Source organism: Xyrauchen texanus, chromosome 4, assembly GCF_025860055.1.
Source record: "Xyrauchen texanus isolate HMW12.3.18 chromosome 4, RBS_HiC_50CHRs, whole genome shotgun sequence".
NCBI classification, from domain to species: Eukaryota; Metazoa; Chordata; class Actinopteri; order Cypriniformes; family Catostomidae; genus Xyrauchen; species Xyrauchen texanus.
This window is the reverse complement of record NC_068279.1, coordinates 53,444,561-53,472,256: the sequence shown is the minus strand read 5'-3', so window position 1 is coordinate 53,472,256 and position 27,696 is coordinate 53,444,561. Positions and strand designations below refer to the sequence as shown.

At 40.8% G+C, this 27,696-nt stretch overlaps 1 protein-coding gene across 2 annotated transcripts in view; it reads left to right on the top strand.

Moving 5' to 3' along the window:
* LOC127637737 (astrotactin-2-like) overlaps positions 1 to 27,193 on the top strand; it is a 749,824-nt gene extending 722,631 nt beyond the window's left edge. For both annotated transcript variants that reach the window (XM_052118989.1, XM_052118979.1), the window contains 3 exons: positions 18,035 to 18,135; positions 20,757 to 20,940; positions 26,100 to 27,193. In XM_052118989.1, the coding sequence (XP_051974949.1) occupies positions 18,035 to 18,135; positions 20,757 to 20,940; positions 26,100 to 26,337 (523 nt within the window). In that variant the 3' untranslated portion in view covers positions 26,338 to 27,193. The remainder of the gene's footprint in view (positions 1 to 18,034; positions 18,136 to 20,756; positions 20,941 to 26,099) is intronic.
* The last annotated feature ends 503 nt before the right edge of the window (positions 27,194 to 27,696 follow it).

The window sequence follows — 27,696 nt, the reverse complement described above, 5'->3', positions numbered from 1 at the left end:
TTTTTTTTTTCATCTCTCCTCTCTCTCTCTCACTGTCGCTCTGCGTTGGCCTTTTTCCTGTTTTAAATTGTACAGTTTTTTGGGGGGTACTACACTGTTACAGGAAGTACCCCCATTTTAATTATTTCTGTTTCCCTCCCCTTGTCCCCTCCCTCGTCCAGGTAGATGGGGATGACCTGCCGGCAGGTCATCCCCATCTTTATGGACACTCTGTCCATAAAGAATAATATTATATTTATAATAAAATATTATCAAGGCGATCCATGTCTTCGAGCAACACGTGAAAATGTAAGCGGGGTGTTTTCTTAATGTTCATTTTCGAGGTAACTCAAGTGTAAGACAAGTGTCGCATTCAGACAGCTACACTGTCATTTTTACATATTACAAGCACTTAAATGAATATTCCGGGTTCAATACAAGTGAAGCTCATTCAACAGCATTTGTGGCATAATGTTGATTACCAAATAAATGTATTTTGACTCGTCCCTGCTTTTCTTTAAAAAAAACAAAAAAACAAAAAACAAATCGAGGTTACAGTGAGGCACTTACTCACTGTTTCTAAAGTATAGCCACATGAACACAATGCATGTTAACATGATTTTAGTGTAATAAAAATCGCTTACTACACATTCATTTCCCCCATTCATTTCTATTGTAAGTACCTCACTGCAAATGTAACCTTGATTTTTTTTTTTTTTTTTTAAGAAAATGAGAGACAAAAAAAATAAATAAAAAAAGAACCTGGAACATTCCTTTAAATGTTGAGATGTGGGGACTGTATTTTGAATTTTAGGTTCCAATGTTGTGAATTTGAACAATTATTACACAAACAGTTAATAATCATAGAGAAAGCAACACACCATATTAAAGGGTTTGCTCTTGTGCCAGGATCTCTAAAGCTTGCATGCAGTCTGTCTCAAGTAAAAATTTAATATTGATGTTGAGTTTACGGTTACAATATAAATTCAGATTCATGGACAGATTAATTCGGACTCGACTCAGACTCATCCTGTTATGACTCGGTCTTGAGTCCGACTCTGCCCCTTTAGGACTCGGACTTAACTCATACTTTATTGTTTAACTACTCTGCATGATAAACCTGATATGACCCATACTGTAGCATGAAATATGAGATGCTTCAATTATGTGTCTGCTTTCTGAGGTTTAGGTCAAAAGTTTTGGTTAGGCAGGTATGTTTACTCATTAAAACATCCATCTAATAAACGCCTTAAAACATTGTCTGATTTTGACTCCATTTCCCATCTGGGACAAAGTTGATACTCAAATTAAGCATAGTGTAAGTTCCTAAGACTTGGACATACAGTATACGACAACTTGACATCTAAAGAGATAATGAAGATAAGAAACAATTATTCTGATGAGAAACAAAAACAAAGGAAAGAAACACGGCAGTCTGATCTCATGAACATGTGAACACGTAATTGGGAAAAATTTTCCAAAACCAAATAACATCCTTCCGTACACATTTCAATGCAGTTTCCCAATAAAATGTTCAGAGAGCAGCACCAAAAGCGAGTAAAATGGTGTCTTAATCAGATGTGGTTTCTATTGAGGTTAATGTAAGATGATTGTTTTAATGAGTAAATGTACAGTACCTCCCTTCTTTGCCAACATCTTAAACAACCCCAAACAGCATCGAGTTGCTGTCTGAAGTACTAAACCAAACTACAACTTGTCTGATAAAAAACACTCCACTGGGCGACTTTGAAACCACATAATTTAAACAATGCGATAGTTCGGGAATAGGGCCAGCGTTGCTGGGATGGGGTTGGCAGCCGATGGTGACTGGACTGGATTTTGGTGAGGTTCAGGAAATGAATGCCACACTACTTTCGTAAAATAACAAGATCAGGCAAACTATGCGAACCATGTATAAACAGACTGTATTACAAACAAAACAATCAGCTGGTGGTTATTGAAATATGGATTTCCAAACAAAGGAAGAGTCAAAATGTCGAAATATTGACGTGTAAAGAAGCGTCTCCCTGGAACATGGAAAAAAAATGTCTGACATTCTCCAATTCTCTTATGTATAGTCCATTTCATCTGAGTCATCAGAAAGACGTCTTGATTACCAATGGCAGCAATTCTTGTTATACAACAAAGCTGGAATGCGAAAATGACTGTTGGCCTGGCAGCTTGGGGTTGGATTAATTTGATTTTGGTTTACATTATGAATGCACAACATAATTTCTGGTTATGACAGAATTCTAATAAATAGAAAAAAATGCTTTTTGTATCAATTTGATGCTGGCATACTCCAGCATTGTTCTGAGGAGCTGGGCATATAAACATCAGAATTCTTGTGGTTAGGCTCAGTGTTTGCAAATCAAGTTAATGCATGAGGGCCACGCTGCTTGTAGTCATATTGACTTAATATAAAACTTGACGTACTTGCCATACTTTACAGAGGTACCAAGAAAGCTTGTTTAGGAGTATACAACCAGTTTATCTGTGGTAGAACTATAATGAGGTTATTAAACATATTTAAAATACAATAAAATGAATATTCACTGGAAAAGAAACCGCTGGAAAGGATGTACAATAGACAAAAATATGGATGAATTTACTTGAACACTTAAAATGGATAGTTTTGGTCCTGGATACTGACAGTTCAATGCAGAATACAGGCCTACTAAAATAAGCATAAAGATATATTAACTTTATATTTTATATTAATTATATTAATGATTTGGAACACCTGTTCGCCAGCTACTGTGTATATCACTGCGCAGCATGACTGATACGAAGAGGTACAACTTTGATTCCTGTAGAGACCAAACCAACCAAAAACATTGTTTTGAATCGATACAACACAGGATTCAAGTCTTGACTAGCCTCTTGTTGAACACTTTATTTTAATAAGGAAACATCTGTGAACAAATGTGGGAACTCATTCCATGTTTATGCAATACAAATGACTGACGTAAGTCAATAACCTGTAATACGCTTCTCTTGTCTCGTTCCAAACCCCAATGTTTCCCTTTCGTCTGTGGTACGGAAGTTTTATTTCCTATTAAAATCACAATGAAGTTTAGGGTTTTTGGAAGTGGTTACATCTTAGGTTTAGATTAAATTTAGGGGTTAAACAGAAAAAGTAATAACATAATTTGATGGTTTGTTTATTTTGTATTCATTTTTTATTATATACACACACACACACACACACACACACACACACACACACACACACACACACACACACACAGACAGCATAGAATAATGTACAGATTTTGCAGTTTCAGGGGGAAATTTGTACTTTAACTGCAAGTGGCATTCAACTGATCACAAAATATAGTCAGGACATTACTGACGTAAAAAAAAAAAACAAAAAAAAAACAGCACCATTACTATTTGAAAAAAGTTTTTTTTTTATCAAATCTAGACAGGCCTCATTTCCAACAGTCATCACTCCAACACCTTATCCTTGAGTAATCATGCAAATTGATAATTTGGTACTAGAAAATCACTTGCCATAATATCAAACACTGCTGAAAGCTATTTGGTTAATTAAATGAAGTTTAACATTGTCTTTGTGTTTGTTATTGAGTTGCCACAGTATGCAATAGACTGGCATGTCTTAAGGTCAATATTAGGTCAAAAATGGCGAAAAAGAAACAGCTTTCTCTAGAAACTTGTAGAGTATCATGAACTCATTAATTCTGAATGCAATGCACACATTTTTACTAAGGGTCCTAAAAACCCACACTCTGATCCTCCCCATCTAAATCACCGGGTAGTGCCAGCGAGTCGGGGAATAGAGTGCTTTCTTGACACTTTTACGACACAAAGAGCCTCTCCAGAGATCCTTGTGACATCGCTATCCAGTCTCGCTTTACAACATCAAAGGGGGCTGTTACTCTTCCCAACCCCCCCCCCCCCCCTTAGATGAGAAAGGAATGCCAGATCATGAAATCAATACACCGACACGTTCCGACCATTTAAACCCAGAAATGGTTGATATTAGGAATAAATAAAGACTTATTCCTGTATGCTTGGGTATTTCTGCTGTGGTATCAAACTAGATAAGATTGTTAGTGTGTAGTAAACTCTGAGAATTAAACCTTTCGACTCGCCCTTGCTGAATATATATATATGGTTACATTAAAATGTATTCTGCTATGTTTTACCATCTTTTGAGTGATTCAAACCACATCCGGACCCTGTTGTAAATTAGGCAAATGACGAGCCTTGACAAGACAAAGGGAAAAATCTCGCACCAAAACTGAGGAGCCTCATTGGGTCATTCCTCCCAAAGGAGGAGTGACCTCCCTACCTTAAAAGTCAGGATCTGGTGTTGAATCGCTCTCTTGTATATCTTATCCATTTGCTCTCTTGCTTTCTTACTCCCGTACTCTTCTGAACCTCTTCAAGTGTTCTTCAACTTCTCTTCAAGCTCTCTCGTTTTTCTTTCTTTGTCTTTTATTTTATTTGGCGTTTATCTCAGTCTTTTCCTTGTCTTCGGACAAAATTCAGCTCCCTCAGTCAACAACTACTCTTTAAGACGTTTTGAACTTCCCGCGAGTGATCCACGCTCAGGAAGCACCAAGAGAAGGCCTCCATCTCATGGACGCAACGAGGACACAATAAACTCAGCGACACAAAGGTCCATTGTTCAAGTATTATTTCATCTAAATTCAAATACGTTAAAGTGTGTAATTCCCGTGCTGGCTCTTAAGGTTTAACTGTTGTAACAAGTTTGCTATCCCTGTAATCTCTTTATTTTCCTTACTGTTTTACTTTGTTTGTTCTATGTTAAATGTTTGTTGTTAAATGTGTTCTACGTTTGTTAAGTTTGTGATATATCCTAGTTCCTTGTATTAAACCCACTTATACGCTTGATTGTCTCTGTTTGTTGGTCACAGAGCAAAGCCTCTTTAATGTGCGATCTAAAGCTACGAGCTGATATTATCAAAGTAAGTTAACATGCTTTGATTAAGTAGGCTTATACTAAGAATAAACCTTCTGGAGAATTGATCAAGAGTATTGAGCAAAGTGGTTCGGTGGACGAACTGGTTGGTTGCGGTACGGGTTAATTCCATTAAGGTGTTCTGAAAATTAATACAGCCTGTCTGCATATGATGTATATTCCTAATTAATTATAATTCGTTGTGTTTAATTATCTATATATCTGAAGCAGACTTTTAGGCTATATAACCCCTGTTTTGGGGCAATTTATAATGTATTGTTATCTAGTTCAAACCATATGATTAATCATTGATTACAATCATTAATATTAATTGTACATTCCCCAAACCTGAACCAAGAAACCCTACATAATGGTGGAGAATGCGGGCAGAATAGGTGCTTTGTTTTGTGAACTAATGCATTGTCAATTTTGTGTATTTTTGTTGTTAATACTGTACGCGAGCGCGCCGAACTGAAAGGCACAAAGACGATTCTCAGTTCAGCATTTAACAGCGGCTAAATATATGTCAATATTTATTTTTGCCACTGTTGATTGCCAAAATAAACTGCAGTCCATAATACTAAATTGTTCCGGTAAAGACGAAGAAATCTCTTTGCTGTGGGACATTTCATTTTAGTATTATCGAAATCACCTGTCTAGAACGAGACTCTTCTTTCAGCGTGATATAAAACTGTTATGGGCGAGTTTCCCCAAACAGGTAAAGGCCTTATTTGTGTCGTTAAGATTGAACGTGGTTATTTCGGAAGCCTTATAATCGACTACAACGACCACTCCCTAAAAGTTAAAGTCAGCCTAGCTAACTGATGCAAACTTTTTGCAGACCTAATCAGAAAACGCGGCAAGCCAGTATCTGATTGGGAATCGTATACAGGAGTCTTTGAAACCTTGATCAAGTGATAATTTAAAACAGCAGCAAAGAAACCCTGTTGTGTATATATTTATTGTGTATCGGCAGCGAAGAAAAATCCTGCCACACACACTTGTGTGCAGGAAACTGGCACAAACGAATCCACCGAGATTTAAAACTTAATTTGTGATGGTGCAGAAAATCAAGGCGTAACACGAGCCCAGATTTGAGTCACACTGAAGTATAGGGTGTAATACCGCTGACTAACACTAGAGGGCAACCTCAAGCGGAACCCTCAGAAACTGCGCACTCCTTTACTTCATCCTGCGTGAGCGCAACACTGCCATCGTGTGGACATTCTCGAAATAGGTCTACTCCCTTCCATTAGTTTGCTCTGCTAGTTATCTGAACAGCCCTTTTCATTTCCTTCCTTGGCTATGGTTTTTTTTGTTTGTTTTGTTTACTGTTATAAAAATTTTCATTTGTTGAATTTGTTACTACAAGTATTTGGGTTTAGCAAAACTTCCCTGCCTCTCTGACTGTATACACTTGGTTGAATTTAAAAAAAAAAAAAAAAAAATCATTTCTGAACTTAAAATTGAATTAAGTGTCTCAGTACCGCTGCTGATATCCCACTTAGAGGGAGCACGCCCTTTGTGGCATTCCCTGCTAAGTCGGCTTATCTCTCTGTTCCTCCTTTTATTTCATTTTGGAATTGTTCCCCACCTATTCCTATTTGTTCTTTCCTTTTTAATTATCTTCCCTTTTTGGTGATTAATACTTGTTATTACTCCTTTGCTCTTACTACTATCAGTTATTATTCTGTTACTTAACATCCCTTTACACGCTTATTTAAATCGAGTTTAACAAGTTTGAATTTTATTTAAATTAAGAGTGTCTGTTCATGCTGCCTTGTTTAATTCTGTCTTGTGGTTAGATTGTTTTGATAATTAACATCTTTGTCGAAATTCCGATCATCGGAAGTCTTGCCCACAATCTCGTCGCCCAGGCACGGATAAGTGAGAAAAGCAACCTCGACCTGGAGCAGGAGGCCACAGCGCTAAAACTCCAAGCTGAAACCCAGAGTTGCCTAGATCAGCTACGCCTCGAGACCGAGGAACAGCACAAGGGAGAGGATGAAACGGACCCAGAGCTACAAAAGGAAGTAGAGAGACTTCAAAATGCCCTGGAAAATCTTCTCCTAGACACAGACCGAAGAGAGCAGTCGGAGAGAAAAGCCAGAGAGGAACTCGACGAAAAGCTGCGACAAGGCGAGTCTCTCCTTGCAAGAGCAGAGATTGAACTGAAAGAAAGAGATGCTAAAGCAAAAGCCTGTGAAAAGCACCTGAACACGGCCCGAGCTGAAATCCATGAACTTATTCAGCACCGAGACCATCTCAAATACGAACTTGACACTGTTCACAGAGAACTGAATCATTCTTATAGACTGCAAAGTGAACAGAAATGGGAAACACACACCACAGAGTTTCCCCTGACCAGTAAGCCCAAGTTTTTCAGCCAAGAGCTCAGAGCTGAAAAGGGTGGAAGCCCGCCCACAAAATCTTGGTCACCAACCACGGCATGGCTCCCAAAGAACTTGACAAGCTGGCCAGAAACATCCCTACTTTCACCCCAAATCTTGCAGGAGGCCACGACGTGCACGCCTACCTGCAAGACATAGACTTTCACTTGCACACTGTTCCCAACGTGACCACTTGGGACAGATTGTACCTGCTAAGAGTTACGTCTAGTCGCGATGCACGCAGCTTCCTGGATCGGCAATCAGACGCTGTCAAATCAGACTACCTACAGCTACGGCAGGCCTTCATCAGAGAATTCTCTGATCCAGAGTCAGAACAAGGACTCATCACCGTTATGGACCTCAAACAGGCCCGACTGGAAACTCCACAGGCCTAATACAGCCGCATCCGACGTGCCTACTTCGGAGCACGGAACGAACCTGGTATGGAAGAAGATTTCAACTTCAAAACTCTTTTTCTCCGAAACCTGCATCCCACGGTGAGCCATCACTTAGGGGTCCTGGCATGCCCTCGTAGCATGACTACCCAACAGCTGCGAGACTTAGCCCATAAAGCTTTCACCAAGCAGAAGATTGCTTCTGAAAAGACTGTAAAAAATCCAACCATTTGCCCTGTCACTGATCAGCGCTCAGAGCTGGCACTAGAGGGCGCCCAACAGCACCACAGTAACAGACCTTTTTACCACGAGTCAAGACCGTTCCAAGCCAGGAGAGGGCAGCACAACCGTGATTGTGCTCGTCCTAAGCACCAGAGCGGGCGCTCTGAAAGATTCTACAACAGCCCACGGCCACTCCATGACCAAAAGGGGGAAGCCACGTGGGAAGCCAACCGATGGCCCAGAAAGAACCGAACCCCGTCGACGAGAACGCCAAGCCCAGTCAGCCCGCAGCGGAACCCCTCTCGGCATGCCTCAGGCAAGTCCAAGCCCAAGTCCGAGCCTACCTCAAAGAAAAGCAGTGAGGCCACGTCGGAGACCGCAGAGATCCTGAAGGTTCTGAAAGAGCTTCTTCATAAAACACCTCACAAGGAAGACAAAGAGGACAGGCCAGACTCCTCATGACTAAGAGTATGGCTTGAAACCAACACCCTTCCTGACTGCCCCCCTACGGAACCAAGCACCCAGAGCACCGCTCTCCAAACACAGACTATAGAACCAGCTATCACATCACTAAGTGACAGTGTCCCCCACTCACTGCAGTCGACAACCGCACCTCCTGAAACGGACAACCCAATTCTTCACACCAGTGACCAAACCCCGAAGATGCCAGAAAGTGCTGTTTTGGTTGTGTGTCTCCACAACGAGCCACAAGAGATCGCGCCTAACTGCTTATCGATCACCACACAAACCCCGACCCCAAGACTCCTGGGGAATCTGATCGAGAAGGGAATGGCACGGAAGCTCTACCTAGCCATCACTATGGAAAATGAGGTGAGACTCGAAGCCTTGGTAGACACTGGAGCCGACCTCACTTTGATATCAGCTGAACTTTTTGAAAGACTCAAATTTGAAGCTAAGAGACAAAATCGAACTCTAAAATCTCAAAAGTGTGTGCTAAATGTACAGTCATGCAGCCAAAATGACGTCCGGCTTGAACAGGTAGCTCCCATTCACTTAACAATTGGTCCTATGAGTGTGGTACACCCTGTGTACATCTCGCCAATGAACACATATTCCCTCCTTATCGGAAAAGATCTGCTAGACCGCTTCGAGCCCCTGCTGGACTTCAGACAGCTGAAGATGTGGGCTCAAGTGTGAGAACCTCTCCCCCTTCAGCCACCCCGATCACCTGAACCAGACTGTCAGGTTACAGAGGTCACAGGAACTACTACTGCACCTTTCAGCTCACCCAAGACCTTGATTCCTTCTGCCCCAAGGTCACAGCTGACCTGCACTTGAATGGTGTAACTGCCACTGACATCATACTTGCACTATGGGCAGACAACTCAGCCATCAGTCTCTCACTATACAATGCTCTCATTGAAGACACACCGGACCTTCCATCTGCCAGCAAGCACACCCGTTTTCCTTTGAACCATCCACAGTGGTGACTGCCAAAAGGATCTGCGCTTTGAACTTGAAGTGGAACTACCGGTGTCTGACCCACTACTTCTTGGTCCTTCCGGACCCTCCCCATGATGTCTACATTGGAGCAAACATTCTGATTTGCCTCAACGCTCATGTAGACATTATTAATGAGGTATTGTGGGCCCCACTGTATACACCGCCTCCTGTGGTTCCAACCAACACTGAGAACCTCCTGTCAGGCCAGACCATTCCAGAGGTCTGCACCTTAGTCAACGAACAGGAAACTGTAGTACCAGCTTACACCAAAGGGGTCACTGCTCAGCTCAATATGCGATGTGGTCAAACCCTGAACCACACACTGGGTTTCTTTCAACCTTCACCCGAATGTGTTGAACTTGGACTCACGCTGGAAGCCACGCCCCTCACTGAAGTGTCATCCCGTGTTGTTTACATCCTCTTCAACAACTGCATGGCAATGGACATCACAATTCCAAAAGCCTACCGAATGGGATGGCTAGTGAGCCACGACTTTCATGACTTTGAACTCACATTACCGATCATTGGGCCCATCCCAGCTTCAATGATACCCGAAGGGTACACAGACGACACAGTGTTTACAACCCCCTTCAAGATCATCTCCATAACTTCAGTCATGCCGGTTTTGAACCAATTGTCCACTGCCGGCACCAAGATCGCCCTCCACAAAGGACAGTGGTGCCAAACCAAGGTCAACTATGTGGGCCTACTCATAGGATCACAGGGCATCGAACCGCAGTCCAGCCGTATTCAAGCCGTTCAAAACATCAAGCCACCCACCAACATCTCAGAGCTGCGAAGTTTTCTAGGGGTGTGCAATTACTCGCGGCAGTTCATCGAGAGCTACTCAGACATTGCAAAACCTCTAACTGCCCTTCTGAAAAAAGACTGCCCATTTGTATGGACAGAGGTCCAAGAACATGCCATGGACGAGCTAAAACGACACCTCTGCACCGCTCCGTGCCTGGCTTACCCGGACCCACAAAAAGAGTTCTACTTAGAAGCTGGATTCTCCAGCCACTGTCTCAGTGCTGGCCTGTACCAACGGCATGACCAAGACAAAAGAGTAATCGCATATGCCAGCAAGACACTTCTTCCACCCGAGAGTAAATTCTCAGACTGTGAAAAAGCTCTGCACTGTATGGGCCATCCAGAGATTCTCCAACTACATTGGAGCATAAAAAGTTATCATAGAGACTTGCCACCAGCCTGTCATGTTCCTCAACAGCCAGCGTATCCGGGATGGCGTGGTCACCAATTCACGCATAGCCACGTGGTTAATGGCCCTCCAGGGGCGCAATGTTGAGGCACGATATGCTCAGAATCACAAGTCGGCGCTAGGCAACGGCCTGGCTGCCTGCCAGAACTGCTCTGATAACACACCAGCTGCAACGGTGGATGTGGAAGAACCCCAACAACAACAACTAACCTGTCACAGGTACTTTGAAGAAAATGCGTGCCAAGGTATTCCCACAGCCTACGTCGATGGATGTTCCTACAACCAGGAGGGCGTTCGTCAAGCAGGAGCAGGTGTATTATGGGTAAATGACCTGCCTTGCCCACCACAACACTTCAAGCTGGGCCCGCAGTCATCACAGTATGCTGAGGTTGCAGCCATTCTCATAACTCTGTAAATCGCATCGACCCATAACATCAGAGCTGCAAGCCTCTGACACATCCATACTGACTTTTCTGAACCACCTCTCAGACCCAAACCAACAACCCTCTGGCACTGTCTGACCTCACTGACAACCCGTGCCTCAAACGACTGCATGACATCAAGCACATGCTGCGTGTGATAGACAACATTTTGTGGTATGCACCTGATGACATCACAGCGCCAAGGCTTGTGGTGCCACAGTGCCTAAGGGGGGTCATGCTAATTTATGCCCACGACGCGCCATGTGCTGGACACCACGGCGCCAGAGCCACGTATGAGACACTGAAGCAAGTGGCATACTGGCCCCGCATGCAGAAACATGTGGCAGAATATGTCAGAGAATGCCTGGTTTGCTGCCAGTTTCAACCAGCAAACCCAAACCACATAGCTCCACTGCAACGCAGAAGAGTCACATTCCCATGGTCAGACCTCCAAATCGACTGGGTAGGACCTCTGCCCAGGTCGACGAGGGGCAACAAATACTTCCTCACAGTCGTGTGCCAGTTCACAAAGTGGGTAGAGTGTCTTCCAGCACCCAACGACACTGCCCAGACCACGGCATACCTCCTGATGAACCACATCTTCTCCAGGTTCGGACTGCCCCTGAGAGTCAACTCAGACAGAGGCACTCACTTTACGGCCGAGATTATGCAGCAGATCTGGAGACTCCTGGGGGTCCAAGTTCAACTACACGTCAGTCATCATCCAATCTCATCTGGCCAAGTGGAACGATCGAATCGAACCGTGGTCAGTATGTTGAAAAAGTATGTGTCTGCCAATCAGAAAGACTGGGATGTAAAACTCCCGCTGGTGCTAATGGCCCTCAGAGCTACCCCGCAGGACTCGACTCGCATGTCTCCTTTCGAACTAATGACTGGGCGGCAGATGATACTGCCACTGCATCTGCTGTATCAGCCAGGAGACTCCAGCCTCGTCACAGCCTGCACCACTCACCAGTACCTCGACGAGCTACACCGGCACCTGAAAGCAACATTTACTTTCGCCCAACAACAGCTTCAAAAGAGTGCCGAAGGACAGAAAGCTTACTATGATCATAAAGCGTCACACCAGGAACTGGACGTGGGCGACAGGGTCTGGTATTATAGCTTCACTCAGCCATCCCACACAGCCTCCCATCGGCTGTCAAAGAAATTACTGCCCCACTGGACAGGACCTCATGAGATCGTTGACAAACTCTCCCCGTTGGTGTACCTGATCCAACTAAGCCGGAGACAGAAAGAGCCAGTTTTCACGCTGCCCCGCCGATGCCAAGCCTCGCACTCAAGTCACCAAGACACAAGCAGAGATCGTAGGCGACAGGTGGCTCGTTAACACTCCTGTGCGCACAGCTACACTCACCTACAACCAGCATGACACTGCCACCCGTCTCACCTTGCTCAACCAGAGCATGTGGATTCAAGTACCGAAAGGTGCCATCCTCCACCTCGATGACCTGGCACTGTACCATCTCCCAGGCGAAGAGTACGAATCAGAACTGGAAATCCCATCTTTTTTCCAGAATCAAAACCTCACCCTAGATCCAGAACTGGAACGGTGGATCGAAAGAGGGGACTCCCAGTTAATTGACATTGCTCCTATCGACACAGCCCTCCAAGCCTTGTCTCTACTGCCCATCTTGACCACCTCACCTGTTGTCCAAGCCTGGACCGCAGCTGACACTGCGCTGTGTATCTCCATGGGAATCAGCCACCTCCTGACACTAGGCCTGGCCTTCATCCTGTACAGGAGGCTCAACGAGATGCAAACATCCACAGCCAAGCTCACGAAAGCCATGTCTGTAGGTTTCCGACGGAACCCCCGGAAAGAGGGGACCACGCCAGAGATCGCTCGAACCTCATCGAGTTGAGCCCTCAGCCCTAATAACCACCTGCTACCAAACCCTCATGATTCACCTGCCATCCGTCATTGTGATGATTGTCGTCCGATGATGTCTCCACAGGGACTTCATCCGACGAAAAGGGGGACTGTAGAGTATGAACGGAAAATCATGAACTCATTAATTCTGAATGCAATGCACACATTTTTACTAAGGGTCCTAAAAACCCACACTCTGATCCTCCCCATCTAAATCACCGGGTAGTGCCAGCGAGTCGGGGAATAGAGTGCTTTCTTGACACTTTTATGACACAAAGAGCCTCTCCAGAGATCCTCGTGACATCGCTATCCAGTCTCGCTTTACAACATCAAAGGGGGCTGTTACTCTTCCCACCCCCTTAGATGAGAAAGGAATGCCAGATGATGAAATCTATACACCGACACGTTCCTACCATTTAAACCCAGAAATGGTTGATATTAGGATTAAATAAAGACTTATTCCTGTATGCTTGGGTATTTCTGCTGTGGTATCAAACTAGTTAAGATTGTTAGTGTGTAGTTAAACTCTGAGGGCTTATATAAAGTGTCTAAGAGTATATATTCACTTTTAAGTGTACCAAATACAAGTTTCTTGGTATCAAATTAAACCTTTCGACTCGCCCTTGCTGAATATATATATATATATATATATATATATATATATATATATATATGGTTACATTAAAATGTATTCTGCTATGTTTTACCATCTTTTGAGTGATTCAAACCACATCCGGACCCTGTTGTAAATTAGGCAAATGACGAGCCTTTACAAGACAAAGGGAACCATCTCGCGCCAAAACTGAGGAGCCTCATTGGGTCATTCCTCCCAAAGGAGGCGTGACCTCCCTACCTTAAAAGTCAGGATCTGGTGTTGAATCGCTCTCTTGTCTCTCTTATCCGTTTGTTCTCTTGCTTTCTTACTCCCGTACTCTTCTGAACCTCTTCAAGTGTTCTTCAACTTCTCTTCAAGCTCTCTCATTTTTCTTTCTTTGTCTTTTATTTTATTTGGCATTTATCTCAGTCTTTTCCTTGTCTTCGGACAAAACTCAGCTCCCTCAGTCAACAACTACTCTTTAAGACGTTTGGAACTTCCCGCGAGCGATCCACGCTCAGGAAGCACCAAGAGAAGGCCTCCATCTCACGGACGCAACGAGGACACAATAAACACGCAGTCTTGTTCAGCGACACAAAGGTCCATTGTGCAAGTATTATTTCATCTAAATTCAAATGCGTTAAAGTGTGTAATTCCCGTGCTGGCTCTTAAGGTTTAACTGTTGTAACAAGTTTGCTATCCCTCTTATTTTTCTCTCTTATTCTCTCTTATTTTTATCTCTCTTATTTATTCTTCCTGTTTTACTTTGTTTGTTCTATGTTAAATGTTTGTTGTTAAATGTGTTCTACGTTTGTTAAGTTTGTGATATATCCTAGTTCCTTGTATTAAACCCACTTATACGCTGGATTGTCTCTGTTTGTTGGTCATAGAGCAAAGCCTCTTTAATGTGCGATCTAAAGCTACGAGCTGATATTATCAAAGTAAGTTAACGTGCTTTGATTAAGTAGGCTTATACTAAGAATAAACCTTCTGGAGAATTGATCAAGAGTATCGAGCAAAGTGGTTCGGTGGACGAACTGATTGGTTGTGGTATGGGTTAATTCCATTAAGGTGTTCTGAAAATTAATACAGCCTGTCTGCATATGATGTATATTCCTAATTAATTATAATTTGTTGTGTTTAATTATCTATATATCTGAAGCAGACTTTTAGGCTATATAACCCCTGTTTTGGGGCAATTTAGAATGTATTGTTATCTAGTTCAAACCGTATGATTAATCATTGATTACAATCATTAATATTAATTGTACATTCCCCAAACCTGAACCAAGAAACCCTACAAACTCATCAGTCAATCATTGTTTTGAGGAATGAAGGCTATACAATGCTTGCAGACAAAGCACAACTGGCTCTAACAAGTACAGAAAGAGATGTGGAAGTCCAGATGTACAAATAAACAAGAGGATAAGTACATCAGAGTCTCTAGTTTGAGAAATAGACGCCTCACATGTCCTCAGCTGACAGCTTCATTGAATTCTATCCGCTCGACACCAGTTTCACATACAACAGTAAAGAGAACACTCAGGGGTGCAGGCCTCATGGGAGGAATTGCAAAGAATTCAGGAAGCGTGGGGTGAAATTTCACCTGAGTATCTGGACAAACTGACAGATAGAATAGCAAGGATCTGCAAAGCTGTCATTGCTGCACGTGAAGGATGAACACTTTGAAGTAGTTTAAGTAGTGCTGAACATTTGTTTTTTAAATTGTAATAGTAACTTTGTTATTAATGTTCTGACTATACATTGTGATCAGTTGAATGCCACTATGGTGATTAAAACAACCAATTTCTTTCCATAAGAGCAAAATCTGTACATTATTCCAAACTTTTGGCTGCAAGTGTAAATACAGTATGTATGTATATATCTAATATATATATATATATATATATATATATATATATATATATATTTGTATGAGCCAACTTGTATGATTTGTTATGATTTCACTATCTCTTAACTATCATTACAATTTCTCATGAGACAGGGCTTGCTAGAAGAGCTTAAATCAACCAAGACAATCAAACAATCAGCAAACAAGCTTAGGCGGTTTTGTTTTGTTTTCAGCATTGTGAGGAACTCGAGACAATGTGAATATAGTCAATTATAGTAAAATATAGAGAATACAGACAATCTTCTTGACAAATATAACATGGCTTGTGTGTCTTTTTGCTTATTTAATCTTTTTTTCAATAAATTTGATACAGTTATACGGAATAATAATAACTAATAAGTTATAATATTGATAGTTGTCAGTTAGACATCAACTTGTCAGGAGTTGTCACCTTAATGACCGAGCGTCATTTCACGCCAGCTAATGGAGGCCATCTCATCCCCCCAAGATTAGCAGCAGGCCGGGGCTGTTTAGTGCATGTATGTGCTGGGTGGTCTGAGAAACCCTTAGCAGCAGCACTAATGTGTTTTGTATTTGCCAAACGGAACTCCGTCATTAGTGGAATTGGGAGTAGCATTTAAGCTGCTATTATACTTAATGCTTGTTTTTTTGCTCATAACATGCACGCAATTTCCAAATGTAACAGAATCTCCTGGATTCCCTCCACAGCTGACTGCATGATGTGAGTTATAGCATACAACTGTGGCTCATAAACATTAACTGCAACCACTCTCTTTGCAGGGACACCTTTTGGTTTTAATGATCATGCCATGAGATTTACGTGTGCAAACTTTATATTTCCTAAGTCATGTTGTGTTGTTCATGTCTGTTTTTTTATTTCTGTTTCAATAAGTATCCAGTATAGACCATTTCATTCAAGGACTGTTCGTTGGTGACGTCAAGTGACGTCACTGTTCTGTGAACATTTCCTGCGTGTCAAAACAGAGACCATTTATCAGAGATGGGCCACTTCTATTAAAATTACTGGAAGAAATTGGAACGTCCAACGGCAGCCAATGGTCAACGAAAAAAATGCAGGCTCATTACCGCTGCCTTTAAACAGGAGACCGGTTGCTACCTGCTGGCGTCTTCGAGGGTCCAGGAACGGAGTTGTGAAGGTCCGGTGCAAGTTATATGCATCGCCAGACCCGCACACCAGGCGTGATTTAGATGCGACTCTGGGGATTGGAACATGCGTTGTGGCCGTTCCGCTCAAGTGAAGCCATCAGCACATGCGCCTCGGACCAATAAAATTCTACTGCTTATTTGAAATATGTTTTTTTTATCGTAAACTTGACCAACTGTTTTGGAGATTTCAGTCTTTCCCCATTCAAGTAGATAGGAGTTGCACTGTCATGATGCTTGTTTACAAAAAAAATAGCTGCCCAAACTGTCCAAGAGTGTTCCAAAATGGCCGCCAAGGGGACGGACTTACCTTCAAAAAGGGACTTTGTTGAAAGGGTCCGGAAAAACGTTTGGATTGTTCTAATTCATTTGTTTTTGTTTACATTCTTGAAATGGTCTATAGATACAATGTTACTGTGGCCACAGAGAAACTTTTCCTTATCAAGTCAAGTTTATATGTATTAGTATTGTTGCTTTTCATAACAGGTAATGTTTCAAAGCAGCTGTACAGGAAATTACGCTATAACAGAAAATGAATGAATATAATGCCAATATTAGTTTACAACTATGTTTAGAACTATTAGTGATTAAAATTATTAAACTAAGTAAGTGTTGTGGGTCAATGGTTAAACAAAATTATTTTGTATAAACGATATGTTTTAGTGTTAAAATCCTTGGAGTCATCCAGTATTAACTGAGAAAATCCACGTAGATGCATTGTCCTTTGATTTTAACCAATGAAGGATTTTGTAAGTGGTTAGATACATTTTTGATGTAGTTCATTTTTTAAGAGAGTGTTGTCCCTTCTTTGACCAAGTTGATATAGGTATCATTCAATGATGACCATCACAGACTGACTGGAAGCTTATTGCAGGTAATTTTGGCAAACTCCATCCTGAGCCCATGCTTCAGACAGTGGCTCATGAAGAATTCCATGTCTTTTGAGTTTGCATCAATTCATCCTCTGTGAAGTCTTAATAGACTTAAGTGAAGTCTGGCTGGCACATGTTGAAGTTGGACATCATCACTCAGCGACACAGTGGAAGTCAGATATCAGGAAGGACCGGAGATGGATCTGGTAGGCTCTGGATTATATCCAGAGGTTTAGACAGGGAAATTAATAGAATAAAATTAGCGTAGATGCCATTTACTTTAAAGCAACGTTAAAGAATATGAGAAATGTTTTCGGATCAAGCAGACCTAACTAAATCAGCATAACTTTGAATTGAGGGATAAATTATGTGTATGCCTGGTTGAATTGATCTTTAGTCTAGACTTAAACCGAGAGAGTGTGTCTGAGTTCCAAACACTGCTAGGAAGACCATTCCGTAGTTTAAGAGACAAATATGAAAACCATCTCCCTCCTTTTGTGGATTTTGATATTCTCGTTATTGTAAACAGGCCGGAGTTTTGAGATAGTGAATTATATGTCCTCTCTAATGCCCTCTCCGCACCCTTTCTTCAAGGTTCACTCTATATGCTGTGGATAACCGTGGTAGCCGGTCAGATGCAAGCTTTGTGACCGTCCGCACGTCCTGTCCGATGGTGGATGACAGCAAAGCAGAAGGTACAGCTCTGATCTCCTTCACTCCATTCAAATGTGTGAATGAAAAGAACAAGCTGTGCTCCGGTGAATTGTCACCATTGCACCCAACTGAGGTGGCAGCTCTTCATTTCCTGTCTGTTTATGACTACGTCATCCATAGTGGCTAGTACATTTTACTTGCGAAGAACAAAATGTACAGGTCTGGCAGCAGTATGAATCATAGGAAGGTAGAGCATTCAATATTTATATCAAAGTTAAATAAGATTACATAAAGTTTACTCAAAGAAAAGGTAGGAAATCTACACACTCTTTTTGAGAATAATAAATAATTAATATACATTTTCATTATACTGTATATTGTGTTGATGTTTTTCTATGGGATATGGGCCGGGATATATCGAAAGCCTTGTTCTGTTTCCTTAATTAGCCAATTAGCCAGTCTTCCTAGTTTACATCACAGCCATGAAATTAGATTTGCTACTTGCACTTGCTATTAATGAAAGGGACACTCTTAATCTAGACAGCATTTTATTGGACAATAATTTGGATACGCCTGTGAGAATAAGATGAGTCATAAATATACACTCACCTAAAGGATTATTAGGAACACCATACTAATACTGTGTTTGACCCCCTTTCACCTTCAGAACTGCCTTAATTCTACGTGGCATTGATTCAACAAGGTGCTGAAAGCATTCTTTAGAAATGTTGGCCCATATTGATAGGATAGCATCTTGCAGTTGATGGAGATTTGTGGGATGCACATCCAGGGCACGAAGCTCCCGTTCCACCACATCCCAAAGATGCTCTATTGGGTTGAGATCTGGTGACTGTGGGGGCCATTTTAGTACAGTGAACTCATTGTCATGTTCAAGAAACCAATTTGAAATGATTCGAACTTTGTGACATGGTGCATTATCCTGCTGGAAGTAGCCATCAGAGGATGGGTACATGGTGGCCATAAAGGGATGGACATGGTCAGAAACAATGCTCAGGTAGGCCCCGGCATTTAAACGATGCCCAATTGGCACTAAGGGGCCTAAAGTGTGCCAAGAAAACATCCCCCACACCATTACCCACCACCACCAGCCTGCACAGTGGTAACAAGGCATGATGGATCCATGTTCTCATTCTGTTTACGCCAAATTCTGACTCTACCATCTGAATGTCTCAACAGAAATCGAGACTCATCAGACCAGGCAACATTTTTCCAGTCTTCAACTGTCCAATTTTGGTGAGCTCTTGCAAATTGTAGCCTCTTTTTCCTATTTGTAGTGGAGATGAGTGGTACCCGGTGGGGGTCTTCTGCTGTTGTAGCCCATCCGCCTCAAGATTGTGCGTGTTGTGGCTTCACAAATGCTTTGCTGCATACCTCGGTTGTAACGAGTGGTTATTTCAGTCAAAGTTGCTCTTCTATCAGCTTGAATCAGTCGGCCCATTCTCCTCTGACCTCTAGCATCAACAAGGCATTTTCAGCCCACAGGACTGCCACATACTGGATGTTTTTCCTTTTCACACCATTCTTTGTAAACCCTATAAATGGTTGTGCGTGAAAATCCCAGTAACTGAGCAGATTGTGAAATACTCAGACCGGCCCGTCTGGCACCAACAACCATGCCACGCTCAAAATTGCTTAAATCACCTTTCTTTCCCATTCTGACATTCAGTTTGGAGTTCAGGAGATTGTCTTGACCAGGACCACACCCCTAAATGCATTGAAGCAACTGCCATGTGATTGGTTGATTAGATAATTGCATTAATGAGAAATTGAACAGGTGTTCCTAATAATCCTTTAGGTAAAATATTTGATATATTTTTCCAGAAGAACAATATGCTGGAAGTTGATTTTAGGAGTACACTAGCATAGCAAATAGACCAGCGGGATGTCAAGTGTTTCCTTCGCTATTCTTACCAAATGTGTGGTTACATTTGTTGTATTGTAACGTGCAATACTGACATGTCGAAAGCATCTAAAGCATTTTTTTTTTTTTTTTTACCAACAACTTTAGAGACATACAAATGTGTATGAATCCTTATTGAATTAATTAAATTAAATAGAAAATGCCATCACATTTATTTAATGCAGTGCAGACAATAATGGTTTCATTCTGTTCTGTGTAATTTCTGGTGCCAAATGTATTCAACTCAAAAATATTATATTTCTTAAAGACTAAACTTTAAAGGTTTATATTAATAACAATTCTGTAAATGTTTAATCATTGTCATTTTTATTTTATTTCTTTTTTTGCCATGGGAAACAGGAGATATCTGAATATGCTGTGGTTCAAAAATAAATAAATAAATAAATAAATAAAATGATCATAAAAATAATCCATTCTATTTGTTACTATAATCCAAGTCATCAGAAGCCATTAGATAGCTCTGTGTGATGAACAGACTAAAATCTACTGCAAGTTTTATTAAATTACGTTTATCTGCTGTAGTGGCCATAAATGTCAAATCCCACTCACTCACATTCAAAAACTGATGTCTCAAAAAGTGTTATGACAGGTTTTTTCATCAGTGAACACAGGATGATTAAAGACAACTCTAATGAGGTCTTGAAATCTTCTTAGCATGTTCATTGTTTTTTATTTTTTTTATTAAGATTTTTAGATCTACGTTTGCTTTTTGTCAAACAGAGATTGCAGACAAAGTTTACAATCTATACAATGGCTACACTAGTGGAAAGGAGCAACAGATGGCCTACAACACCTTGATGGAGATTTCTCCACCACTTTTGTATCGGGCACAACATCACTACAATTCCCACTACGAGAAGTTTGGAGATTTTGTGTGGAGGAGTGAAGACGAATTGGGGCCCAGGTGAGAATGACAACAATCTATCAAAGCATCTAACAGCTTGTTATTGTGGTGACAATGGTGCAACATTTTGTCACAATCGCTAGGCAATCTTTTCTCTAGCTAAAATCGGTCTGTGCTTAACAAAATGCCAGTAACTGGCAAAACAGTAACTGTTGTTGGGCGTATTGGCATATTTTACGGTTGTGAAATGTCCATGGAGGGGTGCCAAAACAAGTTTTGAATTAAATTGTTTTCAGCTGTACAGGCCGTAATACAGTGATGAGGAATGCATGTTTTGTAAACTCTACCCCCAAACCTAAACTTAACCATCTTTGGAGTAAAATTAACTACGTTTCCATCCAAGGAGTTTTTGCGGATCAAAATAAAGCTGATGGAAACACACATTATCGCTACAATGTCACAAATGTCGACATAATATTTTTCCGTTTAACACTATGTCGATACATCAAATGTCATGAAAAAATGGTTTGGAAACACTTTTTGTCGATAAAATTGGCATTAACACAAAAATGTAGTGACCCATGTCAGAGTTTGCCCCAATTGTTAGCCTGTATTAATCATGACGACAGTATTGAAAGCCAATTTATTGTACGTGATTATGGATTGATCTTTACGGCATATAGAGCCGATCTGCAAACGTGACCCTTCCAGGAGTGCCAACACAAAAATGTGCACATTGAACAAATGAATGGCCTCTGTTTCACTTTATTTAATTGCAGTATCCATCCGTTTATTATTTAGTTGCTTATCCACACCATTCAAAACATTAGACGGCAGTCACGGAATTAGCCTGCAGTACAAAAAAACATATAATTTCTGTGCATAAAGATGTTTTAAATACACAATACTAGGAGAAAAGGGTCAGCGTGATTTTTTTTTTGGAACACTTACAGCCCAATTCTTTTAAATTATTGTTTAGTTTTACTTTTGAAAAAATGCCAACAAAATCTACTGTATTAAATTAAATAAATTTCCAAACGAAAAAATATGTATATATTTAGACCTATACATGCCTTTTCTCAAACTTAAATTAGCCGTACCCTGTTCTGTAGATGAATAAAGTCAGCTGAATGACGTTCTCAGAATGTTCTTTTTGTATGTACATTTTCAAGACTATAAACTATCAGAACTATTTGTCCAATGCAGAGTTCACTTTCAGGAAAAGAGCTTTTAAACATTTTAAAATGTTTAAATATTTTAAATCTAACACTTTTTACCTCAGATCCAATTTACTGCTTCTTCAGAAAATATCATTTGCATTTTGAAGCTAAAATACATTTTAGATGATAATCAAGTTCAGTTGGTCGTTAAAAGTTGCTGGGGAAATATGCGGGACATAATGCGGTTGGTGATGCATTTGATTAGATGATTGTTCAAAATATTGAATATCAGGAATGTATCATATGTACAGGCGTATGCAAAAGTTTAGGCACACCTGACAATTTCCATGATTTTCATTTATAAATAATTGGGTGTTTGGATCAGCAATTTCATTTTGATCTATCAAATAACTGAAGGACACAGTAATATTTCAGTAGTTAAATGAGGTTTATTGGATGAACAGAAAATGTGCAATATGCATCAAAACGAAATTAGACAGGTGCATAAATTTGGGCACCCCAACAGAAATATCACATCAATATTTAGTTGAGCCTCCTTTAGCAGAAATAATAGCCTCTAGACGCTCCCTAAAGCCTGTAATGAGTGTCTGGATTCTGGATGAAGGTATTTTGGACCATTCCTCTTTGCAAAACATCTCCAGTTCAGTTAGGTTTGATGGTTGCCGAGCATGGACAGCCCACTTCAAATCACCCCACAAATTTTCAATGATATTCAGGTCTGGGGAATGGGATGGCCATTCCAGAACATTGTACTTGTTCCTCTGCATAAATGCCAGAGTAGATTTTGAGCAGTGTTTTGGGTCGTTGTCTTTTTGAAATATCCAGCCCCGGCGTAACTTCAACTTTGTGACTGATTCCTCTACATTATTCTCAAGTATCTGCTGATATTGAGTGGAATCCATGCGACCCTCAATTTTAACAATATTCCCAGTACTGGCACTGGCCACACAGCCCCACAGCAAAATTTTACTGTTGGTAGCAAGTGTTTGTCTTGGAACGCTGTGTTCTTTTGCCGCCATGCATGACGCCCCTTGTTATGACCAAATACCTCCATCTTTGTTTCATCAGTCCACAGCACCTTCTTCCAAAATGAAGCTGGCTTGTCCAAATGTGCGTTTGCATACCTCAAGCGTGTTTGTGGTGTGTGTGCAGAAAAGGCTTCTTCCGCATCACTCTCCCGTACAGCTTCTCCTTGTGCAAAGTGCGCTGAATTGTTGAACGATGCACAGTGACACCATCTGCAGCAAGATGATGTTGTAGGTCTTTGGAGGTGGTCTGTGGGCTGTTTTTGACCATTCTCACCATCCTTCGCCTTTGCCTCTTCGATATTTTACTTCGCCTGCCACTTCTGGCCTTAACAAGAACTGTGCCTGTGGTCTTCCAGTTCCTCTCAGTGGACACTGACAGCTTAAATCTCTGTGATAGCTTTTTGTGGCCTTCCCCTAAACCATAATGTTGAACAATCTTTGTTTTCAGGCCATTTGAGAGCTGTTTTGAGGCCCCCATGTTGCCACTCCTCAGAGGAGAGTGAAAGAGAACAACAACTTGCAATTGGCCACGTTAAATACCTTTTCTCATGATTGGATGCACCTGTCTATGAAGTTCAAGGCTTAATGAGCTCACCAAACCAATCTTGTGTTCCAATTAATCAGTGCTAGGTAGTTACAGGTATTCACATTAACAAAATGACAAGGGTGCCCAAATTTATGCACCTGTCTAATTTCGTTTTGATGCATATTGCACATTTTCTGTTCATCCAATAAACCTAATTTCACTACTGAAATATTACTGTGTCCTTCAGTTATTTGATAGATCAAAATGAAATTGCTGATCCAAACACCCAATTATTTATAAATGAAAATCATGGAAATTGTCAGAAGTGCCTTAACTTTTGCGTACACCTGTAAACCCTGATATTACACTGCATACATTTTTTTTCTTTAATAGTTGTACACACAGCATATACACATCGATCGATGGTCCTTATACTGAGACTGTATGTTTCCGCCACCACTTGGTGCAGGTTGCCAGCTTGTACAGGGCCATGGCGATCCGCTTTCGGGTCGGAACCGGTGCCAACCTGCGATAGGTGCAACATCAGGACCAATATTACAATCCTATCAGAAGGGCAACTGCTCCCTTTTGATTGCAATTCCTCCTCTTCCGATTGCTTTTATTTGTGAAATTAAAATGATAGTAAACTGGCTAATTTCAATGAATTGTCTTAATACTCTCCCCATTTCACCAAAACATCGGAGGAAAAAATTAGGGACATCTGGGAGGCAAATTCACAATAAACACACATTTCTGAATGGAAACGGCTTCAGGGGAGATTTTTTTGTGATAAATCGAAACTTATGCGACAAAGTGGTTTTTTTAGGCATGACGTCATCACGCACACCCTTTTTATCGATAAAAGGCCATTTGAATGGAAACGGGCAGAAGGCGGCAAATGTCGTAATTTAATTTGTATTTTTTATTTTCACATTGTCAATAACAAAGTTGTGAGAAAGGTGGATGGAAACCAGGCTTATGTTATTGTTAGAGAGAAAAAAAATGCAACCTCAGAATCACGGCAATCAATGATTATGCGAGCGCACCAAATTATTTCCTGGTTTCAATGGCGTATAGAAACCTGGGTCTTTCACGCTGCTGAAGCAACACACTTTCGTTTGCGCCATAATGGAAGATATACATACTTGAGTCGATGCAAAAATGTCTGATGGGAGATGGCACGTGTCAGTGAGTCGGCATAATGTGGCCGATCCTAAGGTACTGAAACTGTCGGAAACAACATGCCGACTTATCATGCGATCATTTTTATTTATTGCTCTTATCAAAGAGGTCGGTCCAGCGTGCATTTACATAGAAAGACAATTGAAAAACTGTATCCAAAAACATGTTCACTGTGAACAGCCCATAACCCAACTATTCGTGCGTGCCTTTTAATTTATTGCAACCCGTCTGGAACTTGAAATTATGCTTGAAAAACTTGGATTTTGTGGTTTGTCAGATACCGTTGGGGTTCGGTCAGGTAGCAGACCTCCAGTTCCAACCCTAATTTTACATATCTGCCTGTAAAATTCAAGTTTTCCCAAAGATTTTGATTAGCTATTTCAGATGTGTTTAAGTTGGAGCTTCAGGAAGGTGGCCCTCCAGAACAAATGTAGCCATTGCACTACATAAGTATCATAAGAGCATGTTCCTCATATTGTAGTTCACCTTATTTGCATTACAATTGGTGAATGGCCTTGCAATGGACTGCATGTAGAATGAATGTGGAATCATCATACATAAAGCAGACCTCTATGTTTAAATGGCACCTAGAAATCTCAGTTGTTGTTTTTTTGTCAGGTGTGTATGGGGCTAAGTTTTGCCTCCGTCAGAACAGAAACAGCAAGGGAAGGGAACACAAAGCTCTGATGATGTACTGTAATGCAAGTGTTCATCGGGGGTACATTTTGTCCTGGTGATCATTTTTAATTAGCATTCTGTAGGAGGTATCACAGAGTGATCTGTTGAAAGTCAGAGTCTCAGCTTGCTGTGGATGTGCTATTTTCTGAAATTTGATTTCCCAAATATTCCTAAAATGTGCCAGCCAAGCATTATTTCGATAGGTATCTGTCTTTACAAACATCTCAGATCCAGCACATTCACAGCTATATTCAGGTATTTATGCAACAACCTCTATGTTTTTGGGCAATCAGAGTTTGCCATCCTGAGCTCTCTGTAAATGTTTATGTAATCTGCTCTCTGTCATTAATGGAGGAAAGACACATAGTCCACCAAGTACAGTTCATGAAACACTTTGTAAGAAAAGTGCAGGCCTTGTATTAATATTAAATTGCATATTTTTGGTGCAGGAAGTCATGTTTGTTTTAAAACAGGGCATATGTTCAGGGAAATTCTTTCAAAACAAGTTTAGATCATGTTGCAAGTTTAAAGCTGAAAGGAAATATGATTGTCGAACAGTTTTATAATGGACGCACACAACTCACTTTGACATTCCATTGACAGCCGCCTTTCTATTCACCACAGGAAAGCCCATTTAATCTTGAGACGAATGGATCGAATCAGCCTGTTCTGCCGCTCGCTGCTCCGCAGTGGATTCATCCAAAGCCGGACCGAGAGCGTGCCATACATGCTGTGTCGTAGTGAGGACACGAGGCCCAGTGGCACTCTATGGCAAAGTTCACTCCATGAGAGCCGGCTAGCCTGCCTGGAGAAACTCATATCAGTGCAACGCAACATTTACGGGAAGTCTAAACTACAATGAGATGCTGCCTTTGGAACATTCAAATGTCACCTTTTTCTTTATGGTCTCTGGCTTGGCTGTTCTTTTTCTAAATCCAAAAAAAAGACTTTGATACTGCAAGAACAGGTCATTTTTTGACTATTTCAATACAGTTGGGACCGAGGTGAGTCAAACCTTGAAGAGGAAAGCTTGATTGTTTTTTTTGGTTTTTTTCCCTCTCTTGTAAGGATGTAGGTTTTGAGCGATAGGGAGGAACACTGTACTACTGAAGGAGGATTTAAGACTAAATATAAGAATTTAACTGCATGATGCTGCAGAAATCAAAACAAGGAATTTATTGGATCTCCTTGATACTCACTTTCAAACATTGGAATACCTAGCCAAGCAAAATATGGGGACCTGATAGCTATGTGGTTGTCCTTGTTTTATAGTCATCCCTTTTTGACATCAATTCTATTCATCTTTTAACTTTTTTGGCATTTTATTATTTGCCTCAATTAATTGAGATAAAATACTTTTATCAGGCTCACAGGAAATGCTTTTTGAGAAAAAATATAATCTTTAGCCAGAAGAATGTTCTTTAACAGTGTCCAAAGAAGTGAGGCATTGCTAGCCAATGAGACCAGTAGATTCCATTAAAGCGAATCATTTAATGTATTTGGCAAAGGTTTTTGGTATAAGACTTCATTGTTCATAAGTTTTCTGTGTTTGATCATGTCAGAAGAATGTGTATTGCTTCCCAATAATTGACCAAATTGTAAGAATTTATCCTTATAATTTAACTCATCATTTTCAGTAATTTGCTAGAGTACTGTATATACCACACTATATTCATTGTGATAATTAATTATAATATTGTACATTAAATTGTAAATGCAGTATGTAATAATTGACCATTTGTTGTTCTTTTTTTTGGTGCAAATATCCATTAAATATGTATATAGAATCTCAAGAATTATTCTCTTTAGTTTAGCTGAAATATATGAATAACTACAGCACATCAAATACTACAATTCTGGTTTCATCGCTCTGGACTGAATCCAACATTGTCACTGATGGTCACTGATTATTGGGTTTGTCTCATACTATTGGATACATTTTATCTGTAAGAGTATCATATTTAAAAATATTTCTGGCCAACATTTCACAATTCATCCTTCAACCTGGTCTGTTATTGTTACGGACATGAATGAGAATGAATGATTTGTAAACCAAATGTAGCATAACATGCAACTGTTACATTAGCTCAAACGCATAGATAGAGAAGTAAAATCTAGCACTTCATTTTGACCAATCAATGTTAAAAGTGTTGGCTATATTACTTCTGAAATGTAAAATGGTATGATTACAAATAACACAACTAAAATTGTTATCAATTCT